The sequence below is a fragment of the Oncorhynchus gorbuscha genome, linkage group LG09 (assembly GCF_021184085.1).
Source record: "Oncorhynchus gorbuscha isolate QuinsamMale2020 ecotype Even-year linkage group LG09, OgorEven_v1.0, whole genome shotgun sequence".
Classification (NCBI taxonomy): Eukaryota; Metazoa; Chordata; class Actinopteri; order Salmoniformes; family Salmonidae; genus Oncorhynchus; species Oncorhynchus gorbuscha.
In genome coordinates, this window is record NC_060181.1 from 3,573,129 (window position 1) to 3,592,756 (window position 19,628).

General features: G+C 45.3%; 1 protein-coding gene across 1 annotated transcript in view; it reads right to left on the minus strand.

The window, feature by feature from the left end:
• The window catches only part of LOC124042645 (CUB and sushi domain-containing protein 1-like), an 842,040-nt gene that overhangs the window by 123,494 nt on the left and 698,918 nt on the right, over positions 1–19,628 (minus strand). Inside the window, 2 exon segments of the mRNA XM_046360721.1 lie at positions 5,628–5,774; positions 11,336–11,524. Of these exon segments, the coding sequence (XP_046216677.1) occupies positions 5,628–5,774; positions 11,336–11,524 (336 nt within the window).

Here is a 19,628-nt window from a genome sequence, read left to right on the forward strand (position 1 = left end):
ACTGGAATATCTAAATTAGATGTGTTTTCAAAAACAACAAAATAAGGGAGAGAGAGAGAGACACACAGAGACATCTCTGCAAAACAGAAATGGATGCTAGACTGAGGCCAGAGATCATAACATGTCTAAATACACAAATGTAACAATCCCATTCTGAGTGATGCAACACGTCTGGGGTTGGGTTTCTCTCGGACTAAATGGGGATCTGAAATATAGACTGCTGTACGGACATGGACACACACACACACACACACACACACACACACACACACACACACACACACACACACACACACACACACACACACACACACACACACACACGCACGCACGCACGCACGCACGCACGCACGCACACACACACACACACACACACACACACACACACACACACACACACACACACACACACACACACACACACACACACACACACACACACACACACACACACACACACACACACACACACACACACACACACAGCAGTAGAGAAGCTATGTCAGAGGAATTTGAGATGAATCCCATTGGAATGATAACGTGTGACGTGAAGTGTGGCATTGAGCGCAGGGGAGATTAGCGAGGAAGTGGACCACGAACACAGAAAAGTGTATCATTCATTACGGTTAATCTCAATGACTATATTGCTATAAATATCTCCATAAAAATGCTAATTCTGGACCCGAAACGCTGTATCCCATCCAACGCAATGAACAGACAATTCACATTCCCCTACGGGTGTAAAAAAGTTATGGCCGTTCGTTGTTGTTAACCGTGTGATTGTATAAGCAGTTTATGGGCCTCTGTAGCTCTCTCTCAAACCAATTGTTTCACAGAGGCAGAACATTTTAAAACGTGTTTTGTTGTATTGGTGGGGAATAGGTGCTAGATAAGAGAGCCCCATAATGGGGATTTAACACTGTAAAACACCAGATCATATTCAATAGGTATTATTAGATAAGAAAGCCCCATAATGGGGATTTAACACTGTAAAACACCAGATCATATTCAATAGGTGTTAGATAAGGGAACCAAAGTAGCCGGGGGACAGTGCATTGTGATTTTGGCTCTGCCCCAGGGGGTGCATCCCAAATAGCACCGTATTCCCTAATTTAGGACAGTAGTGTACTATGAAGGCAATAGGGTGCAAAACAGGGAGAGAAGGAAGAAAGAAAGGGAACAGAAAAAATGAGATAGCAAGAAAAGAAGGGGAGCGAGGTAACGAGGGAGCGAGGGAGCGAGGGTGAGAGGGAGCGAAGGAACAAGGGAGCGAGGGAACGAGGGAACCAGGGAGCGAGGGAGTGAGGGAGCGAGGGAGCGAGGGAATGAGGGAGCGAGGGAACGAGGCAGTGAGGGAGCAAGGGAACGAGGGAGCGAGGGAACGAGGAAGCGAGGGAGCGAGGGAACGAGGAAGCGAGGGAGCGAGGGAACGAGAGAGCGAGGGAGCGAGGGAGCGAGGGTGCGAAGGAGCGAGGGAGCGAGGGAATGAGGAAGGAGGGAGCGAGGGAACGAGGGAGCGAGGGAACAAGGGAGCGAGGGAGAGAGGGAGCGAGGGAGCGAGGGTGAGAGGGAGCGAGGTTGAGAGGGAGCGAGGGAACGAGGGAGCGAGGGAGCGAAGGAACAAGGGAACGAGGGAACGAGGGAGCGAGGGTGAGAGGGAGCGAGGGAGCGAGGGTGAGAGGGAGCGAGGTTGAGAGGGAGCGAGGGAACGAGGGAGCGAGGGAGCGAAGGAACGAGGGAACGAGGGAGCGAGGGAGCGAGGGATCGTGGGAGCGAGGGATCGAGGGAACGAGGGAGCGAGGGAGCGAGGGAACGAGGAAGCGAGGGAGCGAGGGAACGAGGGAGCGAGGGAGCGAGGGAACGAGGGAGCGAGGGAGCGAAGGAACGAGGGAACGAGGGAGCGAGGGAGCGAGGGAACGAGGGAACGAGGGAGCGAGGGAGCGAGGGAGCGAGGGAACGAGGAAGCGAGGGAGCGAGGGAACGAGGGAACGAGGGAGAGAGGGAGCGAAGGTGAGATGGAGCGAGGGTGAGAGGGAGCGAGGGTGATATGGAGCGAAGGAACGAGGGAGCGAGGGAACGAGGGAGCGAGGGAACGAGGGAACGAGGGAACGAGGGAGCGAGGGAACGAGGGAACGAGGAAGCGAGGAAGCGAGGGAGCGAGGGAACGAGGGAACGAGGGAGAGAGGGAGCGAAGGTGAGATGGAGCGAGGGTGAGAGGGAGCGAGGGTGATATGGAGCGAAGGAATGAGGGAGCGAGGGAACGAGGGAGCGAGGGAACGAGGGAACGAGGGAACGAGGGAGCGAGGGAACGAGGGAGCGAGGGAACGAGGGAACGAGGAAGCGAGGGAGCGAGGGAACGAGGGAGCGAGGGAGCGAGGGAACGAGGGAACGAGGGAGCGAGGGAGTGAGGGTGCGAAGGAGCGAGGGAGCGAGGGAGCGAGGGAACGAGGAAGCGAGGGAGCGAGGGAACGAGGGAACGAGGGAGAGAGGGAGCGAAGGTGAGATGGAGCGAGGGTGAGAGGGAGCGAGGGTGATATGGAGCGAAGGAACGAGGGAGCGAGGGAACGAGGGAGCGAGGGAACGAGGGAACGAGGGAACGAGGGAGCGAGGGAACGAGGGAGCGAGGGAACGAGGGAACGAGGAAGCGAGGGAGCGAGGGAACGAGGGAACGAGGGAGCGAGGGAACGAGGGAGCGAGGGAACGAGGGAACGAGGAAGCGAGGGAGCGAGGGAACGAGGGAGCGAGGGAGCGAGGGAACGAGGGAACGAGGGAGCGAGGGAGTGAGGGTGCGAAGGAGCGAGGGAGCGAGGGAGCGAGGGAACGAGGGAGAGAGGGAGCGAAGGTGAGATGGAGCGAGGGTGAGAGGGAGCGAGGGTGATATGGAGCGAAGGAACGAGGGAGCGAGGGAACGAGGGAGCGAGGGAACGAGGGAACGAGGGAACGAGGGAGCGAGGGAACGAGGGAGCGAGGGAACGAGGGAACGAGGAAGCGAGGGAGCGAGGGAACGAGGGAGCGAGGGAGCGAGGGAATGAGGGAGCGAGGGAGCGAGGGAGCGAGGGTGCGAAGGAGCGAGGGAACGAGGAAGCGAGGGAGCGAGGGAACGAGGGAACAAGGGAGTGAGGGAGCGAGGGTGAGATGGAGCGAGGGTGAGAGGGAGCGAGGGTGAGAGGGATCGAAGGAACGAGGAAGCGAGGGAATGAGGGAACGAGGGAACGAGGGAGCGAGGAACGAGGGAGCGAGGGAACGAGGGAGCGAGGGAGCGAGGGAGCAGGTGTATTCCTACAGCTGGTGATGGAGGAGATGACAAAGGGCCATGGAGATCAAAGATGGATTGATAAAGAAAACAAAACGTAGAATCTGTTCTCGCCATCTGTCTGGTTCCCACTGAGGTTCCTTACAGAAGGCAACTCCATATTGATGAAGCCAACCAACCAGAGAGGAGATGCCTGCCACTAACTCAGCCAACCAGAGAGGAGATGTCTGCCACTAACTCAGCCAACCAGAGAGGAGATGCCTGCCACTAACTCAGCCAACCAGAGAGGAGATGCCTGCCACTAACTCAGCCAACCAGAGAGGAGATGCCTGCCACTAACTCAGCCAACCAGAGAGGAGATGCCTGCCACTAACTCAGCCAACCAGAGAGGAGATGCCTGCCACTAACTCAGCCAACCAGAGAGGAGATGCCTGCCACTAACTCAGCCAACCAGAGAGGAGATGCCTGCCACTAACTCAGCCAACCAGAGAGGAGATGCCTGCCACTAACTCAGCCAACCAGAGAGGAGATGCCTGCCACTAACTCAGCCAACCAGAGAGGAGATGCCTGCCACTAACTCAGCCAACCAGAGAGGAGATGCCTGCCACTAACTCAGCCAACCAGAGAGGAGATGCCTGCCACTAACTCAGCCAACCAGAGAGGAGATGCCTGCCACTAACTCAGCCAACCAGAGAGGAGATGCCTGCCACTAACTCAGCCAACCAGAGAGGAGATGCCTGCCACTAACTCAGCCAACCAGAGAGGAGATGCCTGCCACTAACTCAGCCAACCAGAGAGGAGATGCCTGCCACTAACTCAGCCAACCAGAGAGGAGATGCCTGCCACTAACTCAGCCAACCTGAGAGGAGATGCCTGCCACTAACTCAGCCAACCTGAGAGGAGATGCCTGCCACTAACTCAGCCAACCAGAGAGGAGATGCCTGCCACTAACTCAGCCAACCAGAGAGGAGATGCCTGCCACTAACTCAGCCAACCAGAGAGGAGATGCCTGCCACTAACTCAGCCAACCAGAGAGGAGATGCCTGCCACTAACTCAGCCAACCAGAGAGGAGATGCCTGCCACTAACTCAGCCAACCAGAGAGGAGATGCCTGCCACTAACTCAGCCAACCTGAGAGGAGATGCCTGCCACTAACTCAGCCAACCAGAGAGGAGATGCCTGCCACTAACTCAGCCAACCAGAGAGGAGATGCCTGCCACTAACTCAGCCAACCAGAGAGGAGATGCCTGCCACTAACTCAGCCAACCAGAGAGGAGATGCCTGCCACTAACTCAGCCAACCAGAGAGGAGATGCCTGCCACTAACTCAGCCAACCTGAGAGGAGATGCCTGCCACTAACTCAGCCAACCAGAGAGGAGATGCCTGCCACTAACTCAGCCAATCTGAGAGGAGATGCCTGCCACTAACTCAGCCAACCAGAGAGGAGATGCCTGCCACTAACTCAGCCAACCAGAGAGGAGATGCCTGCCACTAACTCAGCCAACCAGAGAGGAGATGCCTGCCACTAACTCAGCCAACCAGAGAGGAGATGCCTGCCACTAACTCAGCCAACCTGAGAGGAGATGCCTGCCACTAACTCAGCCAACCTGAGAGGAGATGCCTGCCACTAACTCAGCCAACCAGAGAGGAGATGCCTGCCACTAACTCAGCCAACCTGAGAGGAGATGCCTGCCACTAACTCAGCCAACCTGAGAGGAGATGCCTGCCACTAACTCAGCCAACCTGAGAGGAGATGCCTGCCACTAACTCAGCCAACCAGAGAGGAGATGCCTGCCACTAACTCAGCCAACCTGAGAGGAGATGCCTGCCACTAACTCAGCCAACCAGAGAGGAGATGCCTGCCACTAACTCTGTGGTGAGAGAGGGAGTGAGGGAGGGAGGACTGTGGTGAGAGAGGGAGAACGATGGAGGGAGGGAGGGAGGACTGTGGTGAGAGAGGGAGAACGATGGAGGGAGGGAGGGAGGGAGGGAGGGAGGACTGTGGTGAGAGAGGGAGAACGATGGAGGGGTGATTAGTCAATCTGCCTGAGGAGTGTTGATACGTAACAGAGGGAGCTCTTTAAATATTGATGCGGTGATAACTCATCCAACGTAATGCAGTTGTCCTTATATCAACACATCCTTCATCTTTAGGAGGGGAAGAGACCAGAATACCAACTCACGCAGGGTTTAAACATGAGACCACCTGTTGGACACACACACACACACACACACACACACACACACACACACACACACACACACACACACACACACACACACACACACACACACACACACACACACACACACACACACACACACACACACACACACACACACACACACACACACACACTCTTCATGGACTCACCTGAGTATCGTATGCGGAAGCCTTTGTGGCTGGTGGTGTGGTCGAAGGACCAGTGGAGGTAGACCTTGTTGTTAGAGCTGGTGATGCTGAGAGGAGAAGAGTAGTTTCCACTCAGAGTGACCAGGAGAGGACTCTGTCTGGACGGACCTGTATAGATTAGATAAGAGAAAGAGAGACTTGGACTTATTGTCTTACTTTAAATGTGACATCCTCCATACACTACCCCCCCCCCCTATAATGATGCATCACATACCATCACTCCACTAATCACAGTTCACAACAACACAGCACCGTACAATACACACTGCGTCATCACATTACAACCCTACATCTAACCCTTCCTCCAACAACCCTACATCTAACCCTTCCTCCAACAACCCTACATCTAACCCTTCCTCTAACAACCCTGGGTTTAAATGACATCATGAACCTCCAACAACCCTACATCTAACCCTTCCTCTAACAACCCTGGGTTTAAATGACATCATGAACCTCCAACAACCCTACATCTAACCCTTCCTCCAACAACCCTGGGTTTAAATGACATCATGAACCTCCAACAACCCTACATCTAACCCTTCCTCCAACAACCCTGGGTTTAAATGACATCATGAACCTCTAACAACCCTGGGTTTAAATGACATCATGACCCTCTAACAACCCTGGGTTTAAATGACATCATGAACCTCTAACAACCCTGGGTTTAAATGACACCTCATAATGAACCTCTAACAACCCTGGGTTTAAATGACATCATGAACCTCTAACAACCCTGGGTTTAAATGACACCTCATAATGAACCTCTAACAACCCTGGGTTTAAATGACATCATGAACCTTTAACAACCCTGGGTTTAAATGACATCATGAACCTCTATCAACCCTGGGTTCATATGACACCTCATAATGAACCTCTAACAACCCTGGGTTTAAATGACATCATGAACCTCTAACAACCCTGGGTTTAAATGACATCATGCACCTCTAACAACCCTGGGTTCATATGACACCTCATAAACATAGATGGTGTGACTCCTTTTCATGGTCCTTTCGAGCCGATGGGGTCAATAATTGTTTAGACATGATCAGTAGTGACATCCTGGTCAGCTCAACCAGTTGGGGGAGGATTCCAATGCCTTGAGGTGTTTAGCATGTGGTTTCACGTCTACACATGCTAGTTCTAGTGGTCTGTCATGTTAGCAGGAGCTGTCAACTCCTAAATCAAAAGAAGCTCTTTCTATTGAGGCTTTGCCAATGTACTCGTCCGTGTAGTTTGGTCCCATGCTGCTATGGCAGAGATAGCAGCTGGGAAGTGAGAAACAGATTCCCATCCAAGAATCCAACGATCCACACTCTGTTTGGCAGCCCACGAGGGCTTTACACGTCTGTTCTCTCCCCGCTCGTTAGAAGATTTAAAAAAAGAGAGGAATCAGTAACACTTCTCTCCAGCTCACCCATGTCTTTAGAGAGGTTGGTAGTGTGTAGAGTCAGACCGACATTAGCCTTTAAAATAAACATTTGTTTCCACTAATAAAGTGGCCATATTATATACATAACATCAACAAATACGTCTGCTCATTTCTAGTATTTTTTTTTAATGTTTTTTTGAATGTTTTAATGGTTGCCTGAAGAGGGCGCACTACGATCTGCTCATTGTACATCATTCAGCCCTACAATCAAAATGCGAGAGAGACTATGCATGGTGGTTTGACGATGAGTAGTGTCGTGAAGTGACTATCATTCATGTGATGACTGCTATTTATTGAATAATTACCTCCAACGTTTAATTAATACTCAATTAAATTAATCATGTAACAATTAATTATTTTGGGGCACCACGGGAAAAGTTTATTTAATGAGTTACCGTTTCCCGAATTAACACAATAATATATCGATATCAATCATTTATTTCCTCATATCCGTCTCTTTCTAGATGTCACATAATCCTTGGATATCTGCACGAACCCTAGCCTCAGCAATACACAAATAAATCATTCTCTCTACTATTATTCTGACATTTCACATTCTTAAAATAAAGTGGTGATCCTAACTGACCTAAGACAGGGAATTGTTTATAGGATTAAATGTCAGGAATTGTGAAAAACTGAGTTTAACTGTATTTGTCTAAGGTGTATGTAAACTTCCGACTTCAACTGTATACATACACCCTTTTGCTATGAAGCCTTCAAATAAGATCTGGTGCAACCAATTACCTTCAGAAGTCACATAATTAGTTTAAATAAAGTCCACCAATATGCAATCTCAGTGTCACATGATCTGTCACATGAGCTCAGTATATATACACACACCTGCTCTGAAATGGCCCAGAGTCTGCAACACCACTAAGCAAGGGGCACAACCAAGCAAGCGGCACAAATACCTTCAGAAGTCACAGAAGAAACTAATTACCTTCAGAAGTCACATAACAAGCTAAATAAAGTCCACCTGTGTGCAATCTAGGTGTCGCATGATCTCAGTATATATACACCTGTTCTGAAAGGCCCCAGAGTCTGCAACACCACTTAGCAAGGTGCACGATGACGACCAAGGAGCTCTCCAAACAGGTCAGGGACAAAGTTGTGGAAAAGTACAGATCAGGGTTGGGTTATAAAACATATCAGAACTTTGAACATCCCACAGAGCACCATTAAATCCATTATTAAAAAATGGAAAGAATATGGCATCACAACAAACCTGCCAAGAGAGGGCCTCCCACCAAAACTCACAGACCAGACCGTGCAAGGAGGGCATTCATCAGAGAGTCAACAAAGAGACCAAAGATAAACCTGAAGGAGGACAACTTTAAGCTGTTCACTCCACGGAGCTGGGCTTTATGGAAGAGTGGACAGAAGAAAATATGCGAACACGTTTGGTGTTCGCCACAAGGCAGGTGGGAGACTTCCCAAGCAAGAAACAAGTACTCTGGTGAGATGAGACTTAAATGTAGCTTTTTTGCCATCAAGGAAAATGCTATGTCTGTTGAAAACCCAACATCCCAAGAACACCATCCCTACAGTGAAGCATGGTGGTGCTAGCATCATGCTGTGGGAATGTCTTTTCATCGGCAGGTACTGGGAAACTGCTCAGAATTGAAGGAATGATGGATGGCGCTAAATAAGGGAAACTAAATGAGGGAAACCTGTTTCAGTCTTCCAGAGATTTGAGACTGGGACGGAGGTTCACCTTCCAGCAGGACAATGACCCTAAGCCTACTGCTAAACTAACACTTGAGTGGTTTAAGGGGAAACATTTAAATGTCTTGGAATGGCCAGTCAAAGCCCAGACCTCAACCCAATTGAGAATCTGTGGTATGACTTAAAGATTGCTGTACAGCAGCAGAATACATCCAATTTGAAGGAGCTGGAGAAGTTTTTCCTTGAAGTATACAACACAGGTAGTATACAACAACAACAACACAGGTAGTATAGACAGGCAGTATATACAGTTACTATATACAACAATACAGGTAGTATATACAACACTACAGGTAGTATATTACAACACAGGTAGTATATACAACACAGGTAGTATACACAACACAGGTAGTATATACAACAATACAGGTAGTATATTACAACACAGGTAGTATATACAGTTACTATATACAACGATACAGGTAGTATACACAACACAGGTAGTATATACAACAATACAGGTAGTATATTACAACACAGGTAGTATATACAACAATACAGGTAGTATATTACAACACAGGTAGTATATACAACACAGGTAGTATACACAACACAGGTAGTATATTACAACACAGGTAGTATATACAGTTACTATATACAACGATACAGGTAGTATACACAACACATGTAGTATATACAACAATACAGGTAGTATATTACAACACAGGTAGTATATACAACACAGGTAGTATACACAACACAGGTAGTATATTACAACACAGGTAGTATATACAACACAGGTAGTATACACAACACAGGTAGTATATTACAACACAGGTAGTATATTACAACACAGGTAGTATATACAACACAGGTAGTATACACAACACAGGTAGTATATTACAACACAGTCAGTATACACAACACAGGTAGTATATTACAACACAGGTAGTATATACAACACTACAGGTAGTATATACAACACAGGTAATATATACAACACAGGTAGTATACACAACACAGGTAGTATATACAACACAGGGAGTATATACAACAACACAGGTAGTATATACAACACAGGGAGTATATACAACAATACAGGGAGTAATTACAACAATACAGGCAGTAATTACAACAATACAGAAAGTATACACACAAACATACAGGTAGTATATACAATACAGGTAGTATATACAACAACATAGATAGTATACACAACACAGCTAGTATATACAACAATACAGATCGTATATACAACAATACAGATAGTATATACAACACAGATAGTATATACAACAACACAGATAGTATACACAACACAGCTAGTATATACAACAATACAGATCGTATATACAACAATACAGATAGTATATACAACACAGATAGTATATACAACAACACAGATAGTATACACAACACAGGTAGTATATACAACAACACAGATAGTATACACAACATAGATAGTATATACAACAATACAGATAGTAAATACAACAACACAGATAGTATATACAACAATACAGATAGTATATACAACACAGATAGTATATACAACAACACAGATAGTATATACACAACAATACAGATAGTATATACAACAATACAGATGGTATACACAACAATACAGATAGTATATACACAACAATACAGATAGTATATACACAACAATACAGATAGTATATACAATACAGATAGTATATACAATACAGATAGTATATACAATACAGATAGTATATACAATACAGATAGTATACACATCAATACAGATAGTATATACAACAATACAGATAGTATACCCAACAATACAGATAGTATACACAACAATACAGATAGTATACACAACAATACAGATAGTATACACAATACAGATATTATACACAACAATACAGATAGTATACGCAATACAGATATTATACACAACAGTACAGATAGTATATATAATACAGATAGTATACACAACAATACAGATAGTATACGCGATACAGATATTATACACAACAGTACAGATAGTATACACAACAATACAGATAGTATACGCAATACAGATATTATACACAACAGTACAGATAGTATACACAACAATACAGATAGTATACGCAATACAGATATTATACACAACAGTACAGATAGTATATATAATACAGATAGTATACACAACAGTACAGATAGTATATATAATACAGATAGTATATATAATACAGATAGTATATATAATACAGATAGTATATATAATACAGATAGTATATATAATACAGATAGTATACACAACAATACAGATAGTATATATAATACAGATAGTATATATAATACAGATAGTATATATAATACAGATATTATACACAACAGTACAGATAGTATATATAATACAGATAGTATATATAATACAGATAGTATATATAATACAGATAGTATATATAATACAGATAGTATACACAACAATACAGATAGTATATATCATACAGATAGTATATATAATACAGATAGTATACACAACAATACAGATAGTATATATAATACAGATAGTATATATAATACAGATAGTATACACAACGTTAAAAAAGTAATAGACGCTCACCGTCAAAGATCTCCAACTCGTCAAACTGCCGGCTGGTCTGGAAGTGTTGTATAGTGAACGTGATGTTGTAGCCCGGCTCTACCTTGACCACCCAGGAACAGGACTCAAAGTGGGGGAAGCCGCTACCGGGGGACTGGCTCATGATGACGCCCGTGGAGGCTGTTAGGACCTCGTTCATGGGACACGTCACTGTGAGGGGAGAGAGAGGTTACAGTCAGTCAACAGGTAGATAGTGTTTGTTTTGTGGGCTATTTTTCCATATCTTGAGGGACTTGCATTGAGTAAGGTGTTGGGTATCACTGTGGGAGGAGACAGAGGGGGAAACATGGTCAATAATGAGAGAGCATACTGAAATCAGTACTTTCAGACTGTGATCTTAACCAGACAGACTTGGTGTTAGGAAAGTGTCATGTGGAGAGTCCCTAGTAACGTTGGTTGTGATGTACTGTAGTTGAATCACTAACAGTCAAGTCTAGATTAAGTCTCAAATACTGGACAATTTAGTCAAGTGCACCTTGACAACTGATAGGACTGAAACACCAAAGCACTCATTGTAAATGGCCCTGTCCGGGGGTGTCATCGGATGGGGCCACAGTGTCTCCTGACCCCTCCTGTCTCAGCCTCCAGTATTTATGCTGCAGTAGTTTATGTGTCGGGGGGCTAGGGTCAGTTTGTTATATCTGGAGTACTTCTCCTGTCCTATCCGGTGTCCTGTGTGATTTTAAGTATGCTCTCTCTAATTCTCTTTCTCTCTTTCTTTCTCTCTCTCGGAGGACCTGAGCCCTAGGACCATGACTGAGGACTACCTGATAGGACCATGACTCCTTTCTGTCCCCAGTCCACCTGGCCGTGCTGCTGCTCCAGTTTCAACTGTTCTGCCTGTGATTATTATTATTCGACCATGCTGGTCATTTATGAACATTTGAACATCTTGGCCATGTTCTGTTATAATCTCCACCCAGCACAGCCAGAAGAGGACTGGCCACCCCTCATAGCCAGGTTCCTCTCTAGGTTTCTTCCTAGGTTTTGGCCTTTCTAGGGAGTTTTTCCTAGCCACCGTGCTTCTACACCTGCATTGCTTGCTGTTTGGGATTTTAGGCTGGGTTTCTGTACAGCACTTTGAAATATCAGCTGATGTACGAAGGGCTATATAAATACATTTGATTTGATTTGATTGCAAAGCTATAGAGAAAATAGGGCCAAGGAAAGGGACAGAGAAGGGACAGGGAAAGGGACAGGGATAGGACCAGGGGAAAGGACCAGGGGAAAGGACCAGGGAAAAGGACCAGGGAAAGGGACAGGGAAAGGACCAGGGGAAAGGACCAGGGGAAAGGACCAGGGGAAAGGACCAGAGAAAGGACCAGGGGAAGGGACAGGGAAAGGACCAGGGGAAGGGACAGGGGAAAGGACCATGGGAAAGGACCAGGGGAAAGGACCAGGGAAAGGGACAGGGGAAAGGACCAGGTAAAGGGACAGGGAAAGGACCAGGGGAAGGGGCAGGGAAAGGACCAGGGGAAAGGACCAGGGAAAGGGACAGGGAAAGGGACAGGACCAGGGAAAGGGACAGGGGAAAGAGACAGGGAAAGGGACAGGGGAAAGAGACAGGGAAAGGACCAGGGAAAGGACCAGGGGAAAGGGACAGGGAAATGACCAGGAAAAGGGACAGGGAAAGGACCAGAGAAAGGGACAGGGAAAGGACCAGGGAAAGGACCAGGGAAAAGGGACAGGGAAAGGACCAGGAAAAGGGACAGGGGAAGGACCAGGGAAAGGGACAGGGGAAGGACCAGGGAAAGGGACCCGGGAAAGGACCAGGGGAAAGGCTGAGAACCTCAACATTATAATGCTAACCACTTCATTTAGCTTCCGATGCTATTGAACAATCTAATGAACAGCTAAATCCCGACATTGATCTGAATTCCCCTTATCAGGACCAGGACGTCAGCAGGTGGACCTCCTAATGCAGGTTGGTGATATTACATCAGAGCCTGTCCTCTTCCTGTCTCTGTGACAGGCAGGTAGCTACAACGGGCCAAAGTCTAATGCTAAACCTGCCCCTGAGACATTTGTGAACATTTGTGTGTGTGTGTGTGTGTGTGTGTGTGTGTGTGTGTGTGTGTGTGTGTGTGTGTGTGTGTGTGTGTGTGTGTGTGTGTGTGTGTGTGTGTGTGTGTGTGTGTGTGTGTGTGTGTGTGTGTGTGAGCCCTGTGTCTCTACGTGTGTCTCCGTCTCTCAGCCCAGTCATTGGTATTCCACGTGGAGCCTATTCATGACATTTCCTGACGGTTTTTACCCCCAGAATTATCAGACTTTCCAGAGTGTTCCCGTCCAAGGCATTTAGACGTGGAGGAAATGTATAAAGGCTCTCTCTGTCTCTCTGTGCATAAGAGCAGAACCTTGAACATGGCCGACCACATGAGAGGTGGGGAAGGTGGAGATCGGAGGGGGGGGGGTAAAACCAACCGGGGTATAGTTTAATCTTCATCACCATAGCATGAAACAATGTTAATTATTTGTCTTTAGTGGAACATAGGGTCTGTGATGTTTGAATTGTTGAATTAAAAATTACCCCTGAGATACTTAAAAGCTGTTTAGACCAATCATAGTTTAGACCAATCATAGTTTAGACCAATCATAGTTTAGACCAATCATAGTTTAGACTTAGACCAATCATAGTTTAGACCAATCATAGTTTAGACCAATCATAGTTTAGACCAATCATAGTTTAGACCAATCATAGTTTAGACCAATCATAGTTTAGACCAATCATAGTTTAGATTTAGACCAATCATAGTTTAGACCAATCATAGTTTAGACCAATCATAGTTTAGACCAATCAAAGTTTAGACCAATCATAGTTTAGACCAATCATAGTTTAGACCAATCTTAGTTTAGACCAATCATAGTTTAGACCAATCATAGTTTAGACCAACCTTAGTTTAGACCAATCATAGTTTAGACCAATCATAGTTTAGACCAATCATAGTTTAGACCAATCATTGTTTAGACCAATCATAGTTTAGTCCAATCATAGTTTAGACCAATCATAGTTTAGACCAATCATAGTTTAGACCAATCTTAGTTTAGACCAATCATAGTTTAGACCAATCAAAGTTTAGACCAATCATAGTTTAGACCAATCATAGTTTAGACCAATCTTAGTTTAGACCAATCATAGTTTAGACCAATCATAGTTTAGACCAACCTTAGTTTAGACCAATCATAGTTTAGACCAATCATAGTTTAGACCAATCATTGTTTAGACCAATCATAGTTTAGACCAATCATAGTGGAGAGCAGATGTTTCAAAGGGCTTTATGGGAAACATGTGTTTACGTTGCCATGTGAAATAGATAATAAACTACAAGGGAGAGAAAAAAACACAAGTAAAGGTAAATAATCTATTAAAAATGAACCGTAAACATTACACTGAAATATTTTATAATATAGACATTTCAAATGTTATTGGATGTGTTGTAACAATGTGCAAAAGAGAAAATAAATGAACATAAATATGGGTTGTATTTACGATGGTGTTTGTTCTTCACTGGTCGTCCCTTTTCTTGTGGCAACAGGTCACACATCTTGCTGCTGTGATGCACACTGTGTTATTTCACCCAGTAGATATGGGAGTTTATCAAAATTGGATTTGTTTTCGAAATCTGTGTGTAATTTGAGGGAAATATGTGTCTCTAATATGGTCATACATTTGGCAGGAGGTTAGGAAGTGCGACTCAGTTTCCACCTCATTTTGTGGGCAGTGAGCACATAGACTGTCTTCTCTTGAGAGCCAGGTCTGCCTACGGTGGTCTTTCTCAATAGCAAGGCTATGCTCACTTAGTCTGTACATAGTCAAAGCTTTCCTTAAGTTTGGGTCAGTCACAGAGGTCAGGTATTCTGCCACTGTGTCCTCTCTGTTCGGGGTCAAATATTATTCCAGTTTGCTCTGTTTTGTTGTTGATTCTTTCCAATTAAATAATAATTTCGTTTTCTCAATGATTAGTTTGGGTCTAATTGTGTTGCTGTCCTGGGGCTCTGTGGACTCTGTGTTTGTGAGCAGAGTCCCTGTACAAGCTGCCCGAGGGAACTCCTCTCTAGGTTCATCCCTCTGTAGGAGAGGGGCTTTGTTATATAATATGGAAGCAATCACATATTTTTCAGTGGTTATAGAATTTAACGGCTCTTTTCTGGATTTTGATAATTAGCGGGAATCGTCCTAAATCTGCTCTGCATGCATCATTTGGTGTTTTACACTGAGGACACCACCACCACGAGACGTAAGACAAAATAGATTCAAACCGAAAGAAAACCTTGAGTACAGAAAGGTTTACTTCATTGAAATACCCATCAATATACATGTGAACAACAGTTTTCACACACCAAAGTCTAAAGTTATTACAAACATCAAAACAACTGCAATCTCTGTTCAAACACCCTCAAAAACACACTTCCAACACCCTCAATAACACACTTACAACTACAGAGGTAGTGTGACAGTGGTCTCAAATCCCAACATCATGTGACAGGGGTCCTAAGTCTTAACATCATGTGACAGGGGTCCTGAGTCTTAGCATCATGTGACAGGGGTCCTCAGTCCTAACATCATGTGACAGGGGTCCTGAGTCTTAACATCATGTGACAGGGGTCCAAAGTCCTAACATCATGTGACAGGGGTCCAAAGTCTTAAGATCATGTGACAGGGGTCCTGAGTCTTAAGATCATGTGACAGGGGTCCTGAGTCTTAACATCATGTGACAGGGGTCCAAAGTCCTAACCATCTTAGGGTGAAAAGTCCCCATTGTGCCATCCGTTTTGTCCAAAGACCCATATACTGTATGTTTTGTTTACTCCATGTGTAACTCTGTGTTGTTGTCTGTTCACACTGCTATGCTTTATCTTGGCCAGGTCACAGTTGCAAATGAGAACTTGTTCTCAACTAGTCTACCTGGTTAAATAAAGGTGAAATAAAATGTTAAAAATTGTAGTAGGTTAATCTGTGTCTCCTAGACTGCCTCGAGGCAGCAGTAGGTTAACCTGTGTCTCCTAGTCTGCCTCGAGGCAGCAGTAGTAGTGACAGTAGGTTAACCTGTGTCTCCTAGTCTGCCTCGAGGCAGCAGCAGTAGTGACAGTAGGTTAACCTGTGTCTCCTAGTCTGCTTCGAGGCAGCAGCAGTAGTAGTGACAGTAGGTTAACCTGTGTCTCCTAGTCTGCCTCGAGGCAGCAGCAGTAGTAGTGACAGTAGGTTAACCTGTGTCCTAGTCTGCCTCGAGGCAGCAGTAGTAGTGACAGTAGGTTAACCTGTGTCTCCTAGTCTGCCTAGGAGCGTCTCCATTACTGATGACTTTGAATCAGAAATGCTAGCTGTGAACCTTGGGGGAGACGCGAAAACGGTTTAAATACAGACAAACATTAACACAGCTGCATAGGAATAATTGTGCGTGTGTGTGTGTGACTGTGTGTGACTGTGTGTGACTGTGTGTGCGTCACAGGCGGCCTGTAGCACATTAATAAAGGAGGATAGGCTCACAGTAATGGCTGGAATGGAATATATTGAATCGTATCAAACCAATAAAAAACATTCCATTCCGCTCAGCAGCCCCCTTGTGGAGTAAACGGGCGCCACAGGCTGCATCAGTCGTGGGGAGGGAGTGAATGCATAATATGATTGTTTGTTGTATATGAGTTAATGTACGGATGGAGCCAGCTGAGAGCATGCTAAGCTATGCTAGTTCAATATGAGTTAATGTACGGATGGAGCCAGCTGAGAGCATGCTAAGCTATGCTAGTTCAATATGAGTTAATGTACGGATGGAGCCAGCTGAGAGCATGCTAAGCTATGCTAGTTCAATATGAGTTAATGTACGGATGGAGCCAGCTGAGAGCATGCTAAGCTATGCTAGTTCAATATGAGTTAATGTACGGATGGAGCCAGCTGAGAGCATGCTAAGCTATGCTAGTTCAATATGAGTTAATGTACGGATGGAGCCAGCTGAGAGCATGCTAAGCTATGCTAGTTCAATATGAGTTAATGTACGGATGGAGCCAGCTGAGAGCATGCTAAGCTATGCTAGTTCAATATGAGTTAATGTACGGATGGAGCCAGCTGAGAGCATGCTAAGCTATGCTAGTTCAATATGAGTTAATGTACGGATGGAGCCAGCTGAGAGCATGCTAAGCTATGCTAGTTCAATATGAGTTAATGTACGGATGGAGCCAGCTGAGAGCATGCTAAGCTATGCTAGTTCAATATGAGTTAATGTACGGATGGAGCCAGCTGAGAGCATGCTAAGCTATGCTAGTTCAATATGAGTTAATGTACGGATGGAGCCAGCTGAGAGCATGCTAAGCTATGCTAGTTCAATATGAGTTAATGTACGGATGGAGCCAGCTGAGAGCATGCTAAGCTATGCTAGTTCAATATGAGTTAATGTACGGATGGAGCCAGCTGAGAGCATGCTACGCTATGCTAGTTCAATATGAGTTAATGTACGGATGGAGCCAGCTGAGAGCATGCTAAGCTATGCTAGTTCAATATGAGTTAATGTACGGATGGAGCCAGCTGAGAGCATGCTAAGCTATGCTAGTTCAATATGAGTTAATGTACGGATGGAGCCAGCTGAGAGCATGCTAAGCTATGCTAGTTCAATATGAGTTAATGTACGGATGGAGCCAGCTGAGAGCATGCTACGCCATGCTAGTTCAATATGACTTAATGTACGGATGGAGCCAGCTGAGAGCATGCTACGCTATGCTAGTTCAATATGAGTTAATGTACGGATGGAGCCAGCTGAGAGCATGCTGAGAGAAGAGACAGAGAAGACAGACAGACAGACAGACAGACAGACAGACAGACAGACAGAAGCTATGCTAGTTCAATATGAGTTAATGTACGGATGGAGCCAGCTGAGAGCATGCTTAGCTATGCTAGTTCAATATGAGTTAATGTACGGATGGAGCCAGCTGAGAGCATGCTAAGATAAGCTAGTTCTGTGAATTTTTATGTTGCATGTTTAATGCCTGAGGCTGAAAACAAGTTACCTCATCTGCAAGCACATATTATATATATATTATATTATATTATATATATATATTATATAATATATTAAGCTAGTACCCCAGTGTGAACAGAAGAGTTGATCTACCTTCATGCTATTCTAGTTACACACATGTAGTGCTTGTTGAATGGGCAAGGCTGTAAAGTCAACATCTGTCAAACCTTTAGGTCAAATAATAGGATTCTACAAATTAATGTTGATGTCTAGTCCACCCTGTCATGACCTGACAGCAGTTCACTAAAGTCAGTAGCACTTCTCCTATTTACAGAGTGACAGAGAGCAGTCTATTAATCCCAGTAGTAAAATTCACAGTATGATCAGTTAGTTGGATAAAACACATGGTGAGATTGACCTTTCAGAGAGACGTCTCCCAAGTTTCACACTCACACAGCAGTGGAGTTGATGATATGAGAGAAGAGACAGAGAAGACAGACAGACAGACAGACAGACAGACAGACAGACAGACAGACAGACAGACAGACAGACAGACAGACAGACAGACAGACAGACAGACAGACAGACAGACAGACAGACAGACAGACAGACAGACAGACAGACAGACAGACAGACAGACAGACAGACAGACAGACAGACAGACAGAGAGAAAGGGTCAGAGACAGAGAGGAGCTTCACTATGCTGCTATGTTCCCGTTTATTCCAAATGGGACCCTATTCCCTATATAGTGCACTACTTTAGACCAGAACACTATTGGACATTATTCCCTATATAGTGCACTACTTTAGAGCAGAACACTATGGGACATTATTCCCTATATAGTGCACTACTTTAGACCAGAACACTATGGGATATTATTCCCTGTATAGTGCACTACTTTAGACCAGAACACTATGGGATATTATTCCCTATATAGTGCACTACTTTAGACCAGAACACTATGGGACATTATTCCCTATATAGTGCACTACTTTAGACCAGAACACTATGGGATATTATTCCCTATATAGTGCACTACTTTAGACCAGTGCACTATGGGACATTATTCCCTATATAGTGCACTACTTTAGACCAGTGCACTATGGGACATTATTCCCTATATAGTGCACTACTTTAGACCAGAACACTATTGGACATTATTCCCTATATAGTGCACTACTTTAGACCAGAACACTATGGGACATTATTCCCTATATAGTGCACTACTTTAGACCAGAACACTATGGGACATTATTCCCTATATAGTGCACTACTTTAGACCAGAACACTATGGGACATTATTCCC